The sequence below is a fragment of the Rhinolophus ferrumequinum genome, chromosome 12 (genome assembly GCF_004115265.2).
Source record: "Rhinolophus ferrumequinum isolate MPI-CBG mRhiFer1 chromosome 12, mRhiFer1_v1.p, whole genome shotgun sequence".
In the NCBI taxonomy this organism is placed as follows: domain Eukaryota; kingdom Metazoa; phylum Chordata; class Mammalia; order Chiroptera; family Rhinolophidae; genus Rhinolophus; species Rhinolophus ferrumequinum.
Window position 1 is genome coordinate 23,679,310 of NC_046295.1, and position 25,699 is coordinate 23,705,008.

Here is a 25,699-nt window from a genome sequence, read left to right on the forward strand (position 1 = left end):
TAACCCCTAAACTATTGTCTGTGTCTATGAGTTTTTGTTTCTTCATTTGTTTGTCTTCTTCTTTTGTTGTTTTCAGTTTTATATACCACATATCAGTGAAATCATATGGTTCTCTACTTTTTCTGTCTGACTTATTTCACTTAGCATTACAATCTCAAGATCCATCCATGTTGTCACAAATGGTACTGTTTCGTCTTTTCTTACGGCCGAATAGTATTCCATTGTGTATATGTACCACAACTTCTGTATCCATTCATCTATTGAAGGACATTTTGGTTGTTTCCATGTTTTGGCCACTGTAAATAAAACTGCAATGAACATTGGAGCACACTTGTCTTTATGGGTAAATGTTTGGGATTTTTTGGGAGCTACCCAGAAGAGTGATTGCTGGGTCATATGGTAATTCTATTCTTAATTTTTTGAAGAATCTCCACATTGCCTTCCATAGCAGTTGCACCAATCTGCATTCCCACCAAGAGTGTACGAGGGTTCCTTTTTCTCCACAGCCTCTCCAACACTTGTTACTATTTGTCTTGTTGATGATAGCCATTCTGACTGGGGTGAGGTGATAACTCATTTTGGTTTTTATTTGCATTTCTTTGATGATTAGTGATGTTGAGCATTTTTTTCATATGTCAGTTTGCCATTTGTATGTCCTGTTTGGAGAAATGTGTCTTCAGGTCCTCTGCCCATTTTTCAATTGTTTGTTTGTTTTTTTGTTGTTGAGTTGTATGAGTTCCTTGTATATTTTGGATATTAGCCCCTTATTGGAGGCATTGTTTGCAAAAATCTTCTCCCATTCAGTTGGTTGCCTCTTTATTTTGTTGATGGTTTCTTTTGCTGTGCAGAAACTTTTAAGTTTGATATAGTCCCATTCATTTATTTTAGCTTTTACTTCCCTTGCCTTTGGAGACAAATTCATAAAATGCAGAACCCAAGGTCCATAAGTTTAGTACCTATGTTTTCTTCTATGCAGTTTATTGTTACAGGTTGTATGCTTAGGGGCTTTGATCCATTTTGAATTAACTTTGGTACATGGTGACAGATAGCAGTCCACTTTCATTTTTTGCACGTGGCTTTCCAATTCTCTCAGCACCATTTATTAAAGAGGCTGTCTTTTCTCCATTGTATGTTTTTTGCTTCTTTGTCAAAAACTATCTGTCCATATTCATATGGTTTATTTCTGCATTCTCGATTCTATTCCATTGGTCTATGTATCTGTTTTTCTGCCAATAAGATACTGTTTTGATTATTGTTGCCCTGTAGTACAATCTAAAGTCAGGGAGTGTGATACCTCCAGCATTGCTCTTTTTTCTTAGGATTGCTTTGGCTATTTGGGGTCTTTCGTGGTTCCATACAAATCTGATGATTTTTTGTTCTATTTCTTTTAAAAATGCCATTGGGATTTTGATGGGGATTGCATTAAATCTGTATATTGCTTTGGGTAATATGGCCATTTTAACTATGTTGATTCTTCCACTCCTGAGCATGGAATGTTTTTCCTTTTCTTTGTGTCTTCTTCAATTTCTTTAAAAAATGTCTTATACTTTTCAGCGTATAGGTCTTTCACATCCTTGGTTAAGTTTATTCCTAGGTATTTTATTCTTTTTGTTGCAATTGCAAAAGGAATTGTTTTTTTTTATTATTTCTTTTTCTGAGGTCTCACTGTTAGTATACAGGAATGCAATGGACTTTTGTACGTTGATTTTTGTAGCTGACAACTTTACTGTATTCATTTATTGTTTCTAATAGCTTTTTGGTGGAGTCTTTAGGGTTTTCTATGTATAGCATCATATCATCTGCAAAGAGTGACAATTTAACTTCTTCATTCCAAACTTGGATGCCTTTTATTTCTTTCTCTTGCCTGATTGCTCTGGCGAGGACTTCCAACGCTATGTTGAAAAGCTAAGGTGATGGGGACAGCCCTCATGTTCCTGAATGTAGAGCAAAGGGCTTCAGTTTTTCACCATTAATTATGAGATTAGCTGAGGGTTTGTCATCTATGGCCTTTATTGTTTTAAGGTATTTTCCTTCTATACCTATTAAGTGTTTTAATCATAAATGGATGTTGTATCTTGTCAAATGCTTTTTCTGCATCAATTGATACCATCATATGATTTTTGTCCTTTATTTTGTTTATGTGATGTATCACATTGATGGATTTGCGTATGTTAAACCATCCTTGTGCCCCTGGGATGAACCCCACTTGGTCGTGATGAATAATCTTTTTAATGCATTGTTGCATTCAATTTGCTAGAATTTTGTTAAGGATTTTTGCATCTGTATTCATCAGAGATATTGTTCTGTAGTTTTCTTTTCTTGTGTTATCCTTACCAGGTTCTGGTATCAGGGTAATGTTGGCCCGATAAAATGAGTTAGGGAGTATTGTCTCTTCTTCAGTTTTTGGAAGAGTTTGAGTAGGACAGGTATTAGATCCTCTTTGAAGGTTTGGTAGAATTCACTAGTGAAGCCATCTGGTCCCAGACTTTTGTTTTGGGGAAGGTTTTGGATGACTGATTCAATTTTTCTTTCTGGTGATCTGTCTATTTTGATTTTCCAATTCTTCATGATTCAGCCTGTTTTTAAGAACTTGTCCATTTCTTCTAGGTTATTGAATTTTGTGGCATATAGTCCTTCATAGTATTCTTGGATGATCCTTTGTATTTCTGTGGCATCCATGATAACTTCCCAACTTTCATTTCTGATTTTGTTTATTAGTGTATATTCTCTTTTTATCTTAGTGAGTCTAGCCAAGGGTTTGTCAATTTTATCAATCTTTTCAAAGATTAAGTCACATTTTTTTCTATTGTCAAATTAATTTTTTCTGTTGTCTTTTTGTCCTCTATTTCATTTAGTTCTGCTCTGATTTTTATTATTTCCTTTCTTCTGCTGACCTTGGTTTTCATTTGTTCTTCTTTTACTAGTTCTTCAAGGTGTAATGTGAGGTTATTTATCTGGAATTTTTTTGTTTATTGAGATAGGCCTGTAACAATATAAATTTCCCCCTTAAAACTGCTTTCGCTGCATCCGCAAAATTTTAGTAGGATGTATTTTCATTGTCATTTGTTTCTATGTATCTTTTGTTCTCTCCTCTTATTTTTTCTTTGACCCAGTCGTTCTTTAAAAGTACGTTGTCTAATTTCCATATATTTGTGGTTTTTCCTTCTTTCTTTTTGCAATTGATATCCAATTTCAAAGCCTTGTGATCAGAGAATATGCTTGGTATGATTTCAATCTTAAATTTGCTGAGGCTCGTTTTATGTCCCAATAGATACTCTATCCTTGAGAATGTTCCATGAACACTAGAAAAAAATGTATAGTCTGATGTTTTAGGATGAAGTGCTCTATAAATGTCAATTATGTCCATCTCATCTAATGTATCATATAGGGCTGCTATTTCTTTTTTTATTTTCTGTTTGGATGATCTATCCATAGCTGTCAATGATGTATTTACGTCCCCTACTATAGTTGTGTTTTGGTCAATTTCTCCCTTTAGTTCTATTAGAAGCTGCTTGGTATATTTTGGTGCTCCCTAATTGGGGGCATAAATAGTGATAACTGTTATGTCTTCTTGTTGTGTAGTCCCCTTTATCATTATGAAATGTCCACCTTTGCCTCTTGTTACCTTTTTTATCTTGAAGTCTGTTTCATCTGATATCGGTATGGATACACCTGATTTTCTCTGGATACCATTTGCTTGGAGTGTCAATTTCCACCCTTTCACGTTGAGTCTATGTTTGTCCTTTTAGCTGAGATGTGTCTCTTGGAGGCAGCATATAGTTGGGTTTAGTTTTTTGATCCAGTCTGCTACTCTGTGCCTGTTTATTGGTGAGTTCAGTCCATTTACATTTAGGGTGATTATTGATATGTGAGGATAGCCTATCATTCTGTCTTTAGTTTTCTGGTAAGATTGTGTCTCCATTGTTTCTTTGCCTTTTTATTTTTGTCTATTATTTCTGTCTAGTGGTATTCCATGATTTTTTCCACTCTGTTTCTTCTATTATTATGTTACATATTTCAGTTCTGGATTTTTTTTTTTTTTTAGTGGTTACCATTAAACCATTAAGTTTATGTAAAAGAAAGTTTCATATTTAGAGTATTCCATTTTCGTCAGCATGCCTGCTTTCTCCATTCCCATATTCCGGTTCAGGCCTTTACTCTCCCCTCTTTTATGGTTTGGTTGCCACAAATTATCTCTGTTGATGCTGGTCGAATAGCCTCCTTCAGTATTTTTTGTAGTGCAGGTCGTGTGTTAGAAAATTCCCTCAGCTTCTGTATGTCTGGAAAGCTCTTTATTCCTCCTTCATATCTAAAGGATATCTTTGCTGGATATATTATTCTTGGATCATAATTTCTCTCTTTCAATAGTTTGAATATTTGATTCCACTCCCTCCTGGCTTGTAGAGTTTCTGCTGAAAAATCTGATGATATTCTAATGGACTTTCCATTGTAGGTTACCATCTTCTTTTCCTTGGCTGCTTTGAGGATTCTTTCTTTGTCGTTGATTTTTGACAGCTTCAACACAATGTGCATTGGAGAAGGCCTGTTGGGGTTGAGGTAATTAGGTGTTCTATTTGCTTCTTGGATTCAAGGATCTAGTTCTTTCCACAAATTTGGGAAGTTCTCTTCGACTATTTGTTTGAATATACTCTCTGTTCCCTTCTCTCTTTCTTCTCTTTCTGGTATGCTCATTATTTTTATATTGCTTTTTTTGATGGAGTCAAAAAGTTCTTGCAGAGTTCTTTTATTTTCTTTAAGTCTCAAGTTTCTTTCCTCTTCCATCCGTGTCATTTTCAGGTTTCTATCTTTGATGTCACTGATTCTTTTCTCCATCTGGTCAACTCTACTACCTAAGTTGGCTATTTCATTCTTCATTTCTTTTATTGAGTTCTTAATCTCCAGAAATTCCATTTGGTTCTTTTTTAAAATTTCCATCTCTTTGGTAAAATATTCGTTTTGTTCTTTGATTGTGTTTGTGAGTTCGTTAAACTGCCTGTCTGTTTTTTCTTGCATCTCGTTGAATTTTTTAAGAACTGCAATCTTGAATTCTCTGTCACTTAAGTCATATATTTCCATATCTTTAAGTTCATTTTCTGGAGACTTTTCATTTTCTTTCTGAGCTGCCTTGTTGCCTTGGTTATTCATGGCAATTAATGATTTGTTATTTCTTGTCCTAGACATCTACAGGAGTGGGTTCTGCAATAGGTTGATAGAAAGAGGTCTTTCTTTTGTTTTCCAGTAGGTGTTAGTTGAATGTTTTATTTTCTCTCTGACTGTAACCTTTTATTCTCTCTCACACTATAGTGTTATGTTTTCTCTGCACTATTGTGGCTTCTCTCACAATGGAGGGATTCCCTGGAAGGTAGGCTTCTTGTCTGTGAACAGTTTGCCTGGATCATAGGGTGCCGCCTCTGTGGGGGGATGTGGAAAGCTTCTGAAGTTCCAAAGCTCTTTCTGCAGCAGATTGAGAACTGATGTGTTTCAGCAGTTCTGTTTACTCCTGCAGGGATCCGCCCAGATGGAGGGGACAGTTGCAGGGTTCTGAGAGGAGGCCCAGAGCAATGGTGATGACCACCACCACAGCCAGTCCTGCTTCCACAGCTCCCTTCTCTTTGCCGGAACTAGTTGGGCTGGGAGTCTGTGTCTGTGGACCACTGTTCTCAGAACTGCAAATATTCTGTTCTTTTGCTCTGACACTGCTACTGTAGTGCTTCTAGCACAGGGCAGATATGGGCGGGGTGAGTTCTGGGAGGGTAGGGAGGGGGAAGCTAGTCTCAGTGCCTAAGGCTTCCGTTCTCTGCTTGGCAGTGAGGGCTTAAACCACTGTTTTCAGCCTTCTTCCCTCAGTCTTTGCTCCGAGGTCTCTGCCGTGAGTGTTGGGTTCAGCCGTGTTATATGCTGTCCCCTCAGCCCTGTGGGCCATAAGTGGAGCACTAGCAGTCCGAGTTCTTCCCTATCCTGCAGCTGTGGTAGTTCTGGGATGCAGCGAGCTCGGAGCACCTCCCCTGCTCACGCAATTTGTCCACCTTTAGGTGAATTCAGTAGTGGGCCTCTTAGTCTTGCTTGTGATGCGCAGGGAGTCCTTTGTGGAGTTATAGTTGTTCAATTTGTTGTAAATTCCAGAGGAGATTTCAAGAGGCTCACCTCATGCTGCCATTTTTATGACATAATCGCAAGTGATTTTTTTAAATAGTCATATTTGTTTTGCTTTATTGTCAAAAGTATATTTATTTGGTAAATAGCTGGGCTTCAGTGAGTTGTGTGCAACATGCAAAAAGAAAAAGTATAAGGATGGTTTTAGTTTAAGTTCTTGTCATCTATTTCAAACCTGTCTACTACTGTGTATCTGTATTTTGTATATATTGATTTCAACCTTTTATTTATAATCTCCATAAACAATTAAATGGGAATAAAGAATCCACATTGTTTTCAATAAAATTTCCCCATTATCTTGTGAACTAATTTACTGTTTTTGCCATGTAGTGAGTCCAGCAGTCCCAAGCTTGGTGAAGAAGTATATGTTTAAAAAGAATTCTATGCTGATATGAAAATATTTCCAATATACATAGTTAGTTATTTTTGTAAAGTAGAGCATAGTAGATATAATACCATCCTTGGTTTGTAAGTAAGAACATACAGAAAAATCGTACATACACATAATCATCACTGACATGAGCACAAATTACTTTTGTGGAAATAATGACTGAAATATTAGAACATATTTTTAGGTTGCCTTACTATAATTCTTAGAGAAAAAGACTGGTTACCACCAAAGATGATATCATAATTATATCATTCTTCATTAAATTTTGATGCCATCTTCATCCTTAATATGAGTAGGACCAGATAAAAGAAAATCAGCATTACTTTAGGCCAGGTTCAGATATGGCAAATGATTTCTTCCTTATGCAAATTTGAAAAGTGGTTGCAGGAAGGCTCCCTTTAAATCAACAACAGAGCCTGAAGAGCAAAAACATTTTCACAAAACTAAACCACATGTGTCCTTCAAGGCTAAAATGCCCACTCAGTCATGATGACATTCCTGGTCTCCTCAACCCTTTTGTACTTCTTGTTTATCCATATTTAGTAGCTAGACATTTTCTTTCTTACTTTAAAGTTATTGATGGACAGGCCTTCACAATTTCATCTGACTTGTATTCTTTAGAGTATTTGTATTCCCCACAGAATGTAGCAGAGTGACATCGTAGGTTCCCAATGTGTTAGACGTATGCACTTTATTATTTAGGTCTTGCTATATTTCAAAATAGAAAACAGAAATCTTTCTTTATTAAACAGAAATCTTTCTTTAATAAACAGAAATGTTCTCTTTATTCTTACTATGAGAAAAAGAAGATCAAGACAGCTTAGTACCAAGCTCTAAATGACTAAATCCTACATGAAATGAAAAAACATTCAGTTCTCTTTGTGCTTAAGGAAGTAGGAAACCTGAAGTGGGGTGTGGGAGTAGGGGAAGGTAGTTCAGGAAAATTAGAGGTATGAGGACTGGGGAGAGATGAATGACCCAGAATTAAAATATACACTACTATGCATCCAGAAGCACCCTTCTCAATTGTTGATAGCAATTGAAATGCAAAAGTTTTTCCTGCAATGGCAAAAATGAAAAAAACACCAGATACTCCCAGTACGTATAGCAGATATTTGTGCCATTTCTAAAAACAGAAACATAAGAATTGTGAAAGGAACAAGGTTCAGGAGGTAAAAAGAAAAGATTAGGATCTGAAGGTAAAGGGTCTACACTGTTTCATAACTGAATCCCTCTATTTTCCAAGAATCTTTTGGTTGCTTTTTTCCCAATTTTTGAATTATGAAATTATATGTGTGTATGTGTGTGTGTGTGCGCGCGCGCATACACACACACATATATGTAAATATATATATATGCACACATAAATATACATGTTATCATTTGTCTATCATGTAAATGAAGAAGATGCTCTGAAATCTTCAGAAAAATTCTGAGAGAGCTTAGCAGATTTGTTCTTTTCTTCTAAGGTCATGTTAACCCAGCAATATTTAGGACTCACTACCCACAAATCTCATGGAAAATTTGCAAGGCTATCTTAAAATTACTTCTTTTGAGCAATGGGCCAAAAGAAAGACAAGTTTGATTTCTCACACAACTGACTTTTCTGACTTATTGTCGTTTAGGTGTGTGAGGGTCAGATGAAAGAGCTGGATTCTTCCATCATCAACGCTGCTGACCTGGATGTGCCCAGGGACAACTTGCTGTTCAGCATTGTGCATACACCACGTCACGGCCTCCTCGTCAACGGGGTGTTTAGCAAAGACTTTCCTCAACATAAGCAGCCAGCCAGCCCTGGCCAGAAGCATGAACTTGTTCACAACTTTTCCATGGATCTTCTCAAAAATGGTATGTCATGTGCCTACTTTTATTAGTTGGTTGTTGATTTAATAGTTTAACCCAGAAAAGATTACCTTAAATCACAAAAATAGGAAGTGGAGAAATGGCATTCACCTACTTCATTTATCCTTCGAGGGTTTTCTCTTGGCTCTGGATTAATGTAGGGCATGCAACTCCAGCTAGAGATAGTGGGTAATTAAAAAGGAAATAATAGGTTTCTTTCACTTTTAGAGTATCAATAAAAATGGTATTTGTGATTTTGGATATTTTAGCTCAAGCTTTTAATGTCATACTAAAAAAAAAAAAATCCCTTTAAGACTATTGAGATCATGGAACTAAATTTGAAGAGATTTGTCTGCCAAAATTTCCACATTTGAAACAAATATAGAACCATATATAATACTTCATTATTCTCTGAGGAGATAATTTCCTCTTTAAAGAAATGACACATTGGAATAGCAGCCTGAATTATTTTTTAATTACTCTTTAAAAAAAAATTGACCTGATGCCATTTTCTATATATAAAAATACTTTTAAATATTTGAGAGAAGTGTGCGGTTCTAGGACCACTGCCTACTCTCACTCCTCTTTCTGCCCTCAGTTATTCTGTTTCCCAGTCCAGGGTCCTTTTCCATCCTTTGCTGGGGCCACCACAACCAGTTTACTCTTGACTTCCTCCTCCTCGGAGGTCACCCAGACCATCCAAACCGTTCCTTTCCTGTGTTTCTTCTTAACACTTGTTCAAAATTTTTCCTACCGTCTTTTCATTTCTTCTTTCTCCAACTAGAATGTAAGCTCTCTGTCCCAAAGTTAATTTTGCAATAGTTCTGCAATGTCATCTCATGTTTGAATTTGAAAACCTAATTCATATATTTTTCAGTTTTTATCAACTACAGAGAAATAAATTCTGGAACTTAAATGATGATATTACCAAATCAATAACCATGTGTAGCAAGTAATTCAAGACATAGTTACAATATTTTATTCAAATTTACAATACAGGAAAAAGGAATGGTAAATTGAATTTTACTCTCAAGGAAATCAGTTTTTTAAAAATAACATTCATTGGTTATTGTTAGTTTAAATAAGGATATTGTGTGAAGTTTACACTATAACAATCATTATAAAGAAAAAATGTTCATATAAATATTTTGGTGATATTCTCAGAGATTAGATTTTCACCTCTATTTTATTTTTGGTTCATTTATGGCTACATAATTTTTAACTTTAATATATTCTCTCACATACTTTTTCCCCTGCAAACATATAGAACTCGTTCAATTGCTAGAATGTTATGTAATCTGTTTCATTGCTATCAACTATTATAAGCATCTTTTTACTTTTTAAATATTAATTGAAAACATGGTCTGTGATAACTACAGTGTTTTATTTTATGGATGTACTGTATTATAATCTTATATAACTGTCTCCTATTTTTAAATATGCAGATAGCTTTTCAGTTCTGGATATTACAATAAATATTTTACATATATTGATATAACAAATATTCGTGGACATATCTTAATATTTCTTTTACATAAATTTTTATAATGAGATTACTTGGTAAATAAGATGAGCATTTATAATACTTTTACAGAAAAAAATTGCCATTGCCACAAGTGCATAAGCATGCCTATTTTCCTAATCAATAATAGAGGTTGTTTTTTATAAACTTTGCAAATTTGATGGTCAATAGTAGTCTCATTGTTATTTTGATTCGAAATTCTTAGATTATGAGTGAAATTGAACATATTTTTTAGGTTTATTAACTATGTTACAAATAAGTTTTTCCATATTTGCCTTTTAATTGAAGTTTTTAAGTACGGAAATAAAAATTGTGAGTCCTCCAACATTGTTCTTCTTTCTCAAGACTGTTTTAACTTTCTGGGTCTCTTGCATTTCCATATGAATGTTATGTAGGTTTTAAAAAAAAGTTTCATGTTTAAATTTTGATTCATCTAGAATTGATTTTGCTTATTGACTTAAGGTAGCGATCTAACTATAATTTTCCCCAAGTAATGAACTAATTTTCTGTTTAAGTACTTTGACACCCTTGTTCTCATGCAGTTTATTAAATAATATATTCTTTTCTCACTGATTTCAAATACTACCGTATTCAAATAGGAATTTTTAATGAACTAAGAGGGTACTCTTACTTCATAAAATATTTTAATTTCGCCCTATTGCACTGATTAGTGATCTCTTGCTAATATCAATGGCTTGGAAATTAATACAGATTATCTGTGACATGTTTTGGAAGTGTTCAGTCATCAGAAAGGTTTACTTTCTCTCTTTTTTCTCTTCTTCCAGGAATGAGGTTGTTGTATGTACATGATGACTCAGAGAGCCTTGCTGATGGTTTTACTATCCAGTTGTCAGATGGGAAACATAAGATACTTAAGACCATTTCAGTAGAGGTCACCCCAGTCAATGATGAGAAACCAATGCTGATCAAGTAAGCTACCTGAAAAGGGTCCCTTTCACATTCTCTATAAAATTCTGAGGTCCAGAACACTAGGTGTAAATGTAATGTGTGTCCTCAGAGAGAAGCAAGTCTGCTCCCATCACAATTTGTCCCACCAGTCAGGCACCGAGAACGTTTAGTGCAAACGTTGGTTAATGTAACTGCTTCTAAACAATTTCCAATGAGCCCTTTAATTATTTTTTCTCTAAAAGTTCTTTTTAGTTGTAAATAACTGAGAATGACCTAATATACACTATAAAGTGAGCAGTACACTAAATATTTAAGCACATGCACATACATGCACCAAAATGCAATTGATGTATGATTTCAACTAAAGTGTGATAATATTAATTGCAGACAGTCCTCGCTGTGGATTTGGTTAAAATTGTAACTAAGAGTGGCTGAGAGAAATATATCAATGCTACTTTCTTCATCATTTTGACATTTCATTGTCTACAAGTCCTCTACCCTATGGATCAACACCTTGTCACCTGATGTCAAAGTGATCAATTTTAAAAAATGCTGAAATGATACTAATTGCAGGCTTTTTCAGTATCTCCCTCCATAGTTGATCAGAATTTGATCACAGGGTATGGAGTCTTCATCAATTATATATCTATAGTTCCAGCCATTTCTCTTATTATTGTCCACTGTACAGAAGTGTAGAAGGTTAGACCTTTAGGAAGCCCAACTCTTCTCTAGTGTTGTGTGTAGAGAAGTGTTTGCTCCTTGCCCAGTTCACCTCTATATTCAATGGTGCAGCCGTGAGAGGCATTGAGTAGACAGTCTGAGGTAAACACCTTTCTGAAAATGTGTAAACTCCCAGAGTCTCCTCCACTTTGCAGAAAAGAGACCTCCAACAAGCTCCTATCTTATCCTGCCGACCCTCCTGCTGTTCCCTTATGGGCCACCAGTGACACCCTTGAAACTATTATGGGAAGTACTGATGACAGTTTTTTGGAGGGTTGCATCTCAGACATCAGTTTGACTAAGAGTATTCAACAGAAATTTCTATTTTTTAAGTCTCTAGCTGAGATGTTGGATTGGTATGCCTTGATTTGATTTATAAAAATGAAAACATGAAGGATATTGCAGTCTTATGAAACCTCCTTTCTGATAACCTCACTTTACCTAATTGGGAGAGAGAGAGGTGAAAACTGGTGTTTTACTTAGTAAGTGTTTTACTAAGTACTTACTAAGTGATAGATACTGTATTGGAATCTTTCACATATGTTATTTCCTTACGTCCACACAAAACTGTGGGAAGCAGGTATTATTATCCTCAATGAGAAAACTGAGACCTGAAAGGTAAAATAATTTACATAAGGCACTCACTGAATTCTATCTGACTTACTAGTTCTTGTCATATTCTTGCTATTAAACTGCCTGGGATAGCTACATCTACAGAATCATAACTACATCTACAAATCTGCTTTAAAATCTTTCCTTCATCTTTCTTTTCTTCTTTCCTCCTCTCCAGTGGAGAAGAAGTTATATTCCCCCTTCTTTCCCTTCCACATGTGTCCTTGGGTCTGTTGCATCTTGCCTCCTCCCCAGTATATGTGCCCCAGAATGTGCCCCATTATATTTTCACTCCTGCATCTCCAATCTCTCCCTTTTCATTCCTTCTGCTAACAAGACATAGGGATACAGTTTGTGCTTGAGAGAACACATTCTGGAGCCAGAGTTCCTTGGATTAACCAATTACCGGTGGTACGACCTTGAACATGTTACTTAACCTCTCTTTACCTCTTTGTCAAGCTCTTTGCAAACGGGATTAATCACAGAATCCCCCTCATAGGGTTGTTGCAAGGATTAAATAAATTAGAATATGTAAAAGTGCTTGAAAGACTGGCTAGTACGTAGTAAGTGCTCATAAGTGCTAGTTCTTATCATTAGTACCAGCAGGTATCCTCATTCTAAAACTGGAAAGATGATCCAGTCCCTCATTCATTTCAGTGCCAAACTATTTGGAGAGGGATAGCTTATGCTCCCTTCCTCCATTTCTGCCCACTAATGTCTCCAACCTTTACTACTTTATTAAAGTTGCTCCCTTAAAAGTGACCCTTGGCTTTCCCACCAAATCTAGTGGCTCCTCCCATCTTACTGGACGCTGTTAGAGCATTTGACATAGCATTTCTTTGATGTTCCTTTCCGGTGCTGTAGATGTTTTTGGTTCTCCGGGTCACATCCCCTCAGCCCTCCTCTGATTGTCGTGGTGGGACCTACTGTGCACGCTGTCTGTCCATGTCCCACCCAGTGCACACAGTGTGTGCTCCACTTTTCTGCTTCAGGGTTTTCTCTGAAGCAGTAGTGGCTCATCCAGCCCCTGGCCAGGCACAGCAGAAAACACTCTGCGGGCAGCCTTCAACCTGTGGAAGCTAGTAGATAAGATGAATAGCCAGCCTCTCATCCTTCAGAAGCACAATGTGAGGCATATTTCACATGGTTCTTCAAATGATCCCCAGCAGCGTGGAGCCCATAGCAGTATAAACACCCTTTGTTGCCATTTCCTCTTCTTCTCCGACTCCTCACTCCATTTCCTGTTCCTGAAATCACTTTGCAAAGAAATTACCTGCACCAAATTCCTTGTCCCAGGGTCCCTGTCAGTGTAACCCAGACTATGACATACTTCCCGCTCTCTCTGCTTCTTTGTGACGAGAACACTAGCTACCCAGACTATTAACAGTAATGTAGAGGGCCACGGATTACCTAAATATCACCAAGCTTATCATGGTATATCATATGGGGCACCAGACAACCTGGGGTTGAGTCATTGAAACTGTAAATAAGTTTCTATAAGATTAGAATGATAATACCTGACCCACTTACTTTATGGAGCTGTTATTGTATGAAATAAAGTATTAGAAACAAAATCATTTTATCAGATAGGTGGTAACATAAAATTGTAAAATTCTTTATAAGTAAATAATAGAAGTATGTAATTACCTCAGACCATATTCATTGTTGCTAATTGTCTTTTAGGACTTTCATGTGTAAAGTGAAATGAGAGCCTATTTCACAAGTCTGACTCATCATTTTCAATACTTTGGGTATTGAATTTCATTCCCGAGTTGTTGAAAATTGGAAACTGTGATAGTCATTATGAGTGTCCCCTGCTAAAGCAGTACCTTCTATTTTCATATCAACCCAGACATCTTTCTTTTTACAGGAAGGCTGAAATTACAATGAACATGGGTGAAACTCGTATTATTTCTAGCGCCGTACTTTCAGCCATAGATGAAGACTCACCCGGGGAGAAAATTTACTATGTATTTGAAAGGCTTCCCCAAAATGGGCAACTTCAGCGTAAGGTTAGTGACCTTTTTACTTTTATTTTGCAAAATGAGTATCAGGGATAAATTTTCTCAGTACATAGATTTCTGTAACTGAATTTATTCTCTAATAGCCGTATTTTGTCTACAAGTAGAACACTGAAATTTCCAAGTATGTAATGAACGCCCACCATTCTATACATTCCTGTTCAACTCAGGGTAAATTCAATCAATATTAAGACTCTCTTTCCCCTGGGATTATGCCTAAATTTGGGGGAGAGAGTTACTGGAATAAAGCCAGTTGTCCAGTTTCTGATAAGAATCAGGTATCCTTTGAGATATCTTCATTCCCACCAGATGAAAAATGTTTTAAAATAGATTTTATTTTTTCAGAGCAGTAATTGTAGATGTCAACACACTGATTACCGTTTATAGAGAGAGACAAAATAACTGAAATAGGCGATACGCTATTGAAGAAGAACAAAGGAGAAAGGCTGACACTACCTGACTTCAAGACTTACTGTAAAGCTGCAGTTATTCTGACAGTGGGGGCTTGGTGAAACAATAGACAGCTAGATCAATGGAACAGAATAGACAGTCCAGAAGTAGACCCACACAAATAGAGTTCACTGATCTTTGACAAAGGAGCAGAGGCGATACCGTGAAGAAAAGGTAGCCTTATAACGAATGTGCTCACCAGTCTGACTCAGGGTGTGTGCATGGTGCCCAAGGGTTAGCCCAGCACGAATTACAGATCAGTCACTTGAAAAGGTCACTTGAGTAATCCCTCAGAAGGTTTATTTGAACGGTGGGTTAAGGCTAGCAGCAATCACCACCTACCATCCCCAATGTGATTATTTAACTGAATGCTTAACTTTTAATCTAATGGAGGCATAGTCCTCGAAAAGCAGCAAGGATTCATTCTGCGTGGAACAGCCTGATTGTCTCAGATTGTAGGTACCATAGAGAATCAGAGTGAAGAGCAATCACTGATTTAAATTGAGGTACAGCTGCGTCCTTATTTCATTTCAAAGAGTAATGAAGCAGAAATGCAGTGAGAGCTCACACATTTGGGTGACTTGGGAACTGAAGTGTTTTGGATATGTGAAAATCCAGATGGGTCCAGGTTCCCAGCATGGCACCACATAATTCTCTCCCAGCTCTTTAGGGGTTCTCCAAGTCTCTCCAAGACCAGGGACCAGGACTCCAGGGTTCTTGTTTTCTTCTTGACTTTCCTTTGTTTTCCCCACCTTGTGACTCTTATTTGCTTCCTCCTTTGGGGCTTGCAAATGCTTTCGTCAAGTCAAAGCTTTCATTTGGGACTGCGATTGGGGAATTAGAAGAGAGAGAGCAGATGATATATATATATATATATATATTTTTTTTTTTTTCTGTAATTACTTCCAGGGGAAAGATTACAAAGGAAAAAGTTAAATAGAATTGCTGGTTGTCCAGTTTGAAACCTGAAAGAGAATCTGTTTTAAGAGTTACTTTCGCAAATAGATCTTATGGTGAAAACAGTGAGCTTAATTATTATAATATAATTTTCACCCCATGATCACTGGGGCAGAACATAACTTTGTACAAGCTTCAGATGGGCTAACATATTAAAGAAGAGGAAACTTTACCAAATAGAGTAACAAAAAGGGAAGTGGTAACAAAACGAGAGGAGAGGAAGACAAAACATTGTTGCCAGAATCTGGGAGTCTGTGGAATAATGCACCAAGAAAAATAAAAAATGACTGATTTAAATTTCTGTTTTAGGCTCTTAACCCAGACAGGAAAAGTGCAAGATAATAACACAGAGTAAATTTTTAAGATGATGTTTTTCTTAAATTATGTCAAATGACATTACAGGCTATTTTGGGGGGAAAGCTATGCATTTTGAGAGAATAATAATAGTGTTATTACTGAGATACAGGTTTATTAGTATTATATTTTATAATACTCTTAATTGTCAGCTCCCTGTAGCATGAGCACTTCTTTTAACTGAAAATGCCACAATTTCTGAACTGGATTATGTACAAAATATATGCTTAACTGATGTTGGCTTGTTTTAAAAAAGATTCTGATGTTTGCAGTTATATTTTTTGCTGACTCAAGGTATAACGTAGAGCGTGATAGGGAGCTTGATTATTTTCTTTGGGCTAAAAAGTGTATGGGGCATAAGTACATTTATTCTACTTTTGTTTTATCTTCGTTAGATAAGCCCTATAACAAACCAGTTTGAAAATATAGGTTTGATTAATTGTACAATGATATGAACTAAAAAAAAATAGGAAACCCCAGGTGAAACACAGTTAATATTTAAAGGATCAATTCCAGCAGCTCGATTACCCACCTGCTCTCATTAATTGGAATATTTAATCAGCTATGATTGCTCATGATAAATAATTTGGATTAAGCATTGCTGTTGAATTGCCACATGACTGTCAAAAATCCTTTGGTTGAAGTTATTTTTCCCCCCAAGGTCATAAATTGTTTTAATGTATTTCTTTGAAAGGAAAAAAATAAGATAAACGGTAAAAAAAGAAAAAGGAATCTGGAGTTTTTCTGAAATATCATTTATATTGGAGGTTTTCAGGGGATATGGAAAACGTCCACTAACACAGCTTGGGGGGAGAAAAAGCACAGGCAGCTGACTAATTCTGGCACCTTTCAGATAGGGAGGGACTGGGTCCCTCTCTACCCTGGCATGAAATGCACTCAGGAGGAAGTGGATCTGAACTTGCTGAGATACACACACACTGGGGCAATGGATTCCCAAAACCAAGACAGCTTCACCTTCTACCTCTGGGATGGCAGCAACAGGTCACCTGCATTTGACTGTCACATCACCATCAAGGATATGGGAAAAGGTAAAAGCATTTCTACCAGGGTTTACTGGGGTGAGCTCGTGAGAAGTGAGCTCGTGAAAGACAAGTTTTTCCCCTCCCTTCCTCCCCCTCTCTCTGCCTCCCTCGTTTCAGTACTCCTTCCCTTCTTTCCTTTTCTCTTTCCATTCTTTATACCTGAAATTCCATCCTTTGTGATTCAATCCTTTGGCTCCTCACCTGTTTTGTCTATGATCTATGAGGTTCATGAGATAGCTAATCCATTTGTTACTTTCAGTATTTCAAAAAGCCTATTGGAAACTAACCTTGCCCACAACATGGCTGCATATGCTACTTTACCAGGATTTTCGCTTTAAGTAAAAATTTGCCAAATCAATGTGTTTTAATTTCAGAAAGTAAATTGTTATTTGAAATTGGAGTTTCAAAGGAAAAATATTTCCAATACAATAATAATAAAGGAAATAATAATAAATGAATTTTAAAATTAGAAAACAGGAACTTTGTCATTGAAAAGGTTAGAAGTTGTTGCTCTTTTCAGTTTGGAAGTGATAATACATACTCTTTAAGGTCAAGGGAGAAGACTACAAGTTAATAAGCTTCTCTTGAATTAATTAAGCAGACCATTTGCATAGTAGGACTCAGACTAGGTAAATGGTGAAATGCACAGAGTGAAAACACTACTAGAAAGGTGAGCAAGGCATGTCCAACTGTCACTACTCCATCCTTTTTCCTAGAGGTTATTTGAGGAGGCTAAGGATCACATTTCATTCATTGATACTGTCCAGGATCTATATATTCCCAGGACCAAGTGTAGTCTTAATATCTTTACTACATGCTTGGTTGACTGAATGCTTTCTTTTTTTGCCTTGGCTGCCAGGAAACTCAGAACTAAATTGGATGCTTACATGCAATAAATATCGTACTTCATGTGCATGGTAGAATTATAATTGTCCTGAATCTTTTAAAACACATTTTGATTGACTGATTTTTGAGATGTTTATTTTGGGCTGCATAATAATATATTTGTTTCCTGATTGTAAAAATATATCCCTTTATTATGTCTAAGCAACTCTCAGATTAGCTAGATATTACTGTACACATTTATTTCTCTTTGCAAAAGTAAGACTTGTTCATCATAACTATATGTCTGGGCAAAATACAATACAAGGAAATATATCAGGGCAAACAACTAATGTGTTAGGGCAGACCATCATCTCATTGCCTCAGCACAGTGCATTCCTGGGAAGTGGGGTGAGGGTGGAGGAGGGTTTTGTTCCAAGTAGCCATCTGGGATAATTTTCTAGCTAGAGGAACCTTCATCTCTGAAGGCTTTGAAGGCAGTCTGGCAGTGAGATGTGGAGGAAACTGAGAGGATTTCATGGGCTGGACCTGAAGGGAGGGTACCTCTTTTCTACACATCCCGGTGGCGGAATCACAGTTACAGGCCACATTGAGGGAGGCTGGGCGATAGAAACCCTGGCAGTATGCCCAGGAAGAAAAGGAAATGAGGCTGGTGAGTGCCTCACCAGTCTGCTACAACTGACATGTGATTATTTTCTAAAAGGATTTGGGAACCCTTACATCAAGTAGATACATTAACCTATTAACATTGTCACGAGTTCCAAATATCTTCTCTTTTGTTTCTTTTTACAACATGGTTTTATATCTGTACTGTGTTGGTTGTATCCTTTTTTTTTTCTTGGCATGAGTTTTCCCAAGTTGCAGCATAACTTTGTAACCATGATTGCTCATCTCAGAATAAAACTACATTGAATTGTTAGACTAAAACATAACCCTAATATTGAGCATTTGGGTTATTTGGGTTATTTCCATTTGGGAGCCATTATAAGTAACATTAGGCCTTCCAGTTGTGCCGTGTCTTCTGATTTGCACAGTAGCTAAAAGGACATGGAGATCTTGGAGGGAAGTTTAGAAGGACATCACCTATAGTTGACCCTACTCCACAATTTGCTGTTATAGGGCTGAAAAACTGCATTGAGGCAAAACTCAGATGCTCTTTTTCTTCCTCAAATCCATCTTCTGCTCCTGGTGAAACCTCTTGTGGGTGATTTTTTGTTTTCCCAGCCTTTGTTCAGTCTTCTTACTGCTTTGATGTGTTCGTCTTTACTTCCTCTGAAGCTCGTGGGGCTCGGGTTTTGATTTAAAGTCAGGATAGTCATTAATTCTGCATTGGATGTAAGTTGCATTGTAAGTTTGAGTTAAAAGCATAATATGCCAAAAAGACGAATTTAATCATCTAAAACAAGGTTTCTCAATGTTGGTGCCATTGACATTTTGGGATGGATAATTCTTTGTTGTAGTGGACTCTCTAGTGCACTGTGGGATGTTTGGTAGAATTTCTGGCCTCTATGTGCTAGAAGCCAGTAGCAACTCCCAATTATGACAACCAAAAATGTCTCCAGAAATTGCCAAATGGCCCCTCACTGAGAATCACCAGGCTAAGTTGTATCTCCATGATGTTTTATTTTCAGTTTTTGTTTCCTCATGGGACTGAATATATTTTCCAAATTTCATTGACTGTGTGAATTATTAAATTTAGAATTGGATTGGCATTTACTTCATTCACATTTCCTTTTGGGCATTCACCCTTTTAGTGTTGATTTATAAGAAATCCCTATATATTAAAGAGAGGAAACAAAATAATATAGTGTTTGAGTTTGCACTATTGAGTCAGATGGGCTCCACCTTTTATTAATTGTGTAATTATTGGCAAGTTAGCATTTTTACACCTTACTTTCCTCATTTATAACCTGGAAAATAAGATAATACCCTACCTCACAGAATTGGTGTGAAGATGAAAGATCCTTAGTCCTGTGCCTAACACAAAGTAGAAGCTTTATATTTTAGTTACAATCTTTTTTTAATGAATAGAATTGGATTATAATCCTTATTTTGTAAAACACTGTATCATTAGCCCACGTGTGACCCACTTCTACTTTACTCATTCATATACTCTTCCATATGTTCTTTTTAAAATACATAACCATGTGATTCGAGGACTGGACCATTTGCAATAATGAACATCTACCTCTGTGCTCTTCCCATTCTCCAAAGAGAACCACCATCCTAAGTTTTGTGTTAATTATTTTCTCACCTTTGTTTATAGTTTTCTGGGACTTGCTCACAAAAATAACATATCTAATAAGCTTCATCAGTGTTGTCGTATGTAGCTGTAGTTCATTCATTTTGCTATTGTGCAAGATTCAGTTTTATGAATAGACTACAGTTTGTGTATACATTCACCTTTTGAAAGGGTATTTGGCTTGTCTCCAACATTTTCAATTACACACAGTGCTGCAATAACCATTCTGGGTCTTGTATCCTGGCTGTAAGTGCATGTGTTTCTGTCCGGTACACAGCTGGAGTGCAATCACTGGGTCAAGGTGTACGAGGTAGGACAATTAGGTTCACGAACTCATCCTAGAAAAAGTGTTACATACCCCATTGCTGAATATCATTATGATCACCTTCGAAGTATTTCCCTTGGGAAGCTATGCACTGATGCCAGCGCCTAGTCCACCCCTTCAAAGCAATTTTGGAACTATTTTTCTGGCATGGCCATCAGAGCTGTTGTCGTATTACCCTTGATGACCTGAATGTCATCAAAATGTCTTCCTTTCAATATTTCCTTTATCTTTGAGTAAAGAAAGAAATCATTGGGGGCCAGATCAGGTGAGTAAGGAGGATGTTCCAATACAGTTATTTGTTCACTGGCTGAAAACTACCTCACAGACAGTGCCATATGAGCTGGTGCATTGTCATGATGCAAGAGCCATGAATTGTTGGTGAGAAGATCAGGTCGTCTAACTTTTTCACGCCGCCTTTTGAGCACTTCCAAATAGTAACCCTGGTTAACTGTTTGTCCATTTGGTACGAATTCATAATGAATACTTCCTCTGCTATAAAAAAAGGTTAGCAACATCTTTGCAACAAGTTCGTGAACTTAATTGTCGGACCTCATATGTGCTATTCAACTCGACAAAATCATGCCAAATTGTGTACCAATTTATACTCCTACCAGAATCATATGAAAGATTATCTTGATCTACATCCTCTTCAACACTTGCTATCATCAGAGTTCTATATTTTTGCCAATCCATGGGTTACAAGACGACAACTTACTGTGATCTTGACTTGTACTTTCACAGTTATTGAGATTGAGCATCTATCTGTATCAGTATTGGCCAACTGTGTTTCCTCTTCTGTATATCTTCTCATATCTTTTGCCTAATTGTTTCAGTAATCATAGTTATATAAACCATTCCACATCATGTTAGTTTTTAATTCCGCACTCTTTGGCCTTTGTTTTTTTACCTTTACCTTGGACATTTCATCTTTTTTAATTGGGTTCTTGACCACAATCTCTTCCAGGTGATATTGTCATCCTTGCAAAACCACTTGTGATGTCTAAAGGAGGCAGAGGTTTCTTGACGACCAGCACTCTCCTTGCTATGGATGGAACAGACAAGCCTGAAGAACTGCTCTATGTCGTCACCTCCCCACCGCGATATGGTCAAGTGGAATATGTCCACTATCCTGGAGTCCCTATTACAAGTTTCAGTCAAATGGATATAGCAGGACAGATAGTCTGCTACGTACATCAGAGTAAGGCACCTGTCTCCAGTGACACATTCAGGTGAGCCTCAAGGAAACATTTCAGAACCCCTTCTCTGGATTAATGCTTAGAAAGACAATGAAGGGCAAAAATGAGTCCTTTCCAGCTCTGGTATAGCTATGCTCTTCAACTGACTAGCTGTATAAAGGTAAAGGTACACAATGAAAATAACAGCAGCAAGGCAAGAAATTAGGGCTTGTTTAAAAATAAACAAAACATAAGCAGATTTAAAGGCAAGCTGTTCTATGAGGAAGATGTGAAGACCTGAGGATGCCAGCTAAGGAGAGGCATAGAAAAGTAATTTACCACTTTTTAAAAATATGTTTTTCTATATGAGGAAAAGTACTTACTAGTAAACATTTGGCATAAGCAGACACTGCCTTGTGACACAGTGTGTTCTGGTAACTATATCATAAATCATGTTGTCATAGAGTGGATCATATTTCCCCATAGAAACAGTGTTATAATTGGGGGCTGTGCACCTGTTCAAGGATTCTGTATCAAATAAATCATTGGAATGAATAACAATCTGGTGAAAAGGCAAAGACACAACATTAATGAAAGTCTACATTCATTTAAAATACTGAAATCTGTTTCCAGTCACAAAAAGCAAGAGAAACTTTAGGGAACCTATCATCTAGCAATTCTCAAAACTGGCTGAAGTCAAGGTCCTTGACACAAATACAGGTCTTCCGGGCCGGGCTGAGCACCAAGAAATCCTGGACTAACCATTGAGAGAACCATGGTGTATATCCAACCCTGAGTTTTACCAATTAAGAAGGAGGCCCTGAGAGCATTAGTTCATCTGCCATACACACAGGGCTTCTGGATAATTTTCATATCAGACTACAACCTTCAAAACAGCACTACGAATGTAGCATCGTCCTATATTATTCCGTGGGTTCCCATAAACTCTCAAGTATACTGATACACCCATGTTCAAATACCGCTCTCTCTCTCATATGTTTTATCTATCTCGGTTTAATATGTCTGCTGTGATAAGCATTGTTTAAGTGTCAGTAAAGGTGATTTTGCTTGCCTTTGTACCATTTAGAATGATGATTTGGATAGTTCAACTGTTAAACAAAAAATCCAGGGACGTTTGAAGGAATATCTTTTTTTTTCTCTCTTGACGAATGTCCTTACCAAGGAGATAATCCTTTGGTTGATCACTATCTTCATAGCCAATTTAGTGCTTGAATATTGCTAGTCACTAACTAGCAATAAAATAACATGTGGGGATTCCTTTTCATGCTGGGTCTTTCTCTTGAGAAGTTGTATAGGATAATTGCTGAGGTACAGGCTTGAGGTCAGTTATGGCCTCCAGGACTTTGTCATTTACTTCCCATGGCTGCCTCCACGGGCCTATATCAAGTCCCACATCTTCCTGTCCTGCCATTTCCCCTTCTGTGAAAAGGAATGCTGCTCGTAGGGTTGCATTCACAGGGTTGTTGGGAGTTTAAATGAGCCTATACATACAAAGTACATAAAACAGTATGTGGCACAGAGGAAGAATAAAGTAAGTATTAGCTGCTATTATTACTTCTACTACAACTATTGTTATCTTTTTTATTATATGCTTTCCTTGGCCTCCTTTTCCCCTACAATCTTTACAACACCAAGCATAGTCTTGCAGGAGAAAACAAGTTACAAAGAAGATTGCTCTTGTTTCCTATTTACCAATGGAGAGTGGGTGCTTCTTGGGTTAATCCATGTATATCAGATTCAGGGCTTTTAATGTTTCACTTCTTTCTAGAACTTCTTGCTCGTGTCTAGTCCTGCTTCCCCTACTCAGTGCCCACCAGAGGGTCTGATAAAGACATTAATAATTGTGGTGGAGAAACCAGTGATCCTGCTGAAGAAACCAGTGAATAAGTGTGTAAAGATGTTCAAAAAAGAATGTTAAGTGTTAATCAGAAGGTGGTGATGAGCTGAGAGTGAAGAACAAAATCCCCATATGTGAGGACTGGTGATACTGCAAAACTTTCCTATTGCGTTATGTCTGTAGAAACTCAGTTGGTATTTTAGAAAACATTTATCCCAGAAATTTCTAAATTTCTGGGCCCTCAAGAGAGTTACCTGGGAGATTTATAAAAATACGAATTCTTGGACCTCACTGCAGAGAGGTGACTTTCATAAGTCCTGTCTCAGGAAGCTGTATTTTTAAAAGCTCTCCAGCCAATTCTCATGCAGTCAGGACTAGCAATCACTGGTCTGGTGCAGTCTGTTGTTCTAAGTATGTTCTGAAGAGTTTAGAGAATGTACAGAAGCCCTCTCAGGGCCTCCCAGGGACAAAAAATGAAGGGGCTTGAATTGGTGGGGCTCTGGGCCCTCACCCCAATTTATTAATAGAGCTTTGTTTTGGTTTGTTTTTTGATGGTTTGATTTTTGGTTTGTTTTGCACATTGCATTTATTCTGGGCAAGGTTTTCTTTCAGCAGAAAGGCTGGGGCTCTATTTCCCAAAGTGAGTGAATTGTACCACCATGATATAAAAATTCAAAATGAGGTGGGCTAGCACAAGAAAAAGCGAATCAGGAGTGAGAAAATACTCCCCTTTAGTTCTCTCCATCCTTCTGTTTATTTCCAGAAGGAAGTCTCAGGCTGATGCTCATATGTCCTTAAGAGCTCTTCATTATTTACTGTTTCCCTTTCTAACAAAGAGAGTACAGGCCTCAGCCTCCGAGCCATTGGGTGACAATAGCTAGAATTAAAAAGATTCGTTTCTTATCTGTATTTTTGTAGTAGTTATGAAGATTAAGCTTTTAATAGTTAAAACCTTCAGTTTTTAGTCATGAAAAAGTTTCCTTTTAAGTGTATTTGAGTAAAATTGTGAGTTGATATAAAGCAAAGTATTAAGTAATAAGAGTACAGGCAGTACAAACAGATGGCAAACATTGTGACGGTGATGTTTGAATGACTCAAGATTAGGAAACACGCGTCTAGGCAGAAAGTAAATAAATAACAAAGGTTGAAAGCATTGATTTAGTCCAATCCTTCTATATACATGTAGGAAAGCTAGTATTGCTTGAATACCTGCAATGCATCAGACAGTGTACCAGATCCTTTTCTGCATATCATTTCCTGACACCACCACTTTAAGAGAGATGCTTTGTTCCCATTTTATGCATGAGAAAACTGAGGGTCCAACAGGAAAAAAAGGAAAGTCACCTACCCTACCATAACTGAGTATCAGAGTTGTTTTCGGGCCGAGGTCACATTTTGGAGAGCTCTTTCTGTTATACCTCATTGTACCAATAATTTGTGGAGAATCTGCCCTTGTGCAAAGGAACCTCCTCAATGTGTCATTCTGATGTTTGGCCAGCAGTTGTACATATTTATAACGGAAGAGTTTAGCATCTGCCCAAGACCCTCGGTTTAATCTTGCCATTTCCCTAACCCAATCAGGGGCTGCTGTGCTGTTTGTCAAGTGGTGCTAAACCAAAGCTGAAAGCCTGTTTTAATGAATGTGTGATCATGGTGCTTTTTAAAAATTAAATATATGCAACCGATCTAATCACCTAAATTTATGTTGCTTGCTGTTAAATCTGGCAAGGAATTTGGCTGCGTAGAAGAGATAAATTCTGTGGCAGAGGATTTTTCCCCCCTTCTCTTTTTAATGTAAGATATGGCAGCATTAATTAAATGAGGCGGAGGGGAGGGGGGTTTAATGGTCAGATTTTACTTTCTGCAGAAATATTTTGTGAATCATAAATTTTTCCAGCATTGTTTGGTGCTGCTGGCCTGGAAGAAAGATTTGGCAGCACATTCGAGGACAGATGACACCAAGTGATTAGCAAGCTGACTTCAGCTGCTGGCAGCCGTGTACTAAAAGAACATGCTAATGTCCTCCATTTTGACATGCCGGCTGGACTTCTTTTTTTTTTCTTTCTGAGGAACTGGCTCTATTTATGATTCCATTTTTATCCTTTAAATGCCATGACAGATGGCAGATTCTTCAGCCAACTCTATTGCCAGGAAATGTGGAAAGCTTGAAAGCACCATGGTAATGGTGAAATCAGACCAGGCAGGCACCCAGACAAATCTGAGAGTCATTCCCCAAATTTTGTGAGAACAGTGGTCATCTTGGCTGTGTCTCTTCTCAGGGA

The 25,699-nt window shown here is 37.2% G+C and overlaps 1 protein-coding gene across 7 annotated transcripts in view; it reads left to right on the top strand.

Annotated features, from left to right (window-relative positions):
* Positions 1 to 25,699, top strand: part of FREM1 (FRAS1 related extracellular matrix 1) — a 168,804-nt gene that overhangs the window by 86,753 nt on the left and 56,352 nt on the right. For 4 of the 7 annotated variants that reach the window (XM_033123895.1, XM_033123893.1, XM_033123896.1 and 1 more), the window contains 5 exons: positions 8,170 to 8,392; positions 10,694 to 10,838; positions 14,020 to 14,161; positions 16,785 to 16,980; positions 21,349 to 21,613. In XM_033123895.1, the coding sequence (XP_032979786.1) occupies positions 8,170 to 8,392; positions 10,694 to 10,838; positions 14,020 to 14,161; positions 16,785 to 16,980; positions 21,349 to 21,613 (971 nt within the window). Of the gene's footprint in view, positions 1 to 8,169; positions 8,393 to 10,693; positions 10,839 to 14,019; positions 14,162 to 16,784; positions 16,981 to 21,348; positions 21,614 to 25,699 lie in introns of those variants that run through there. The other 3 variants (XM_033123900.1, XM_033123899.1, XM_033123898.1) reach the window with 2 other exon arrangements.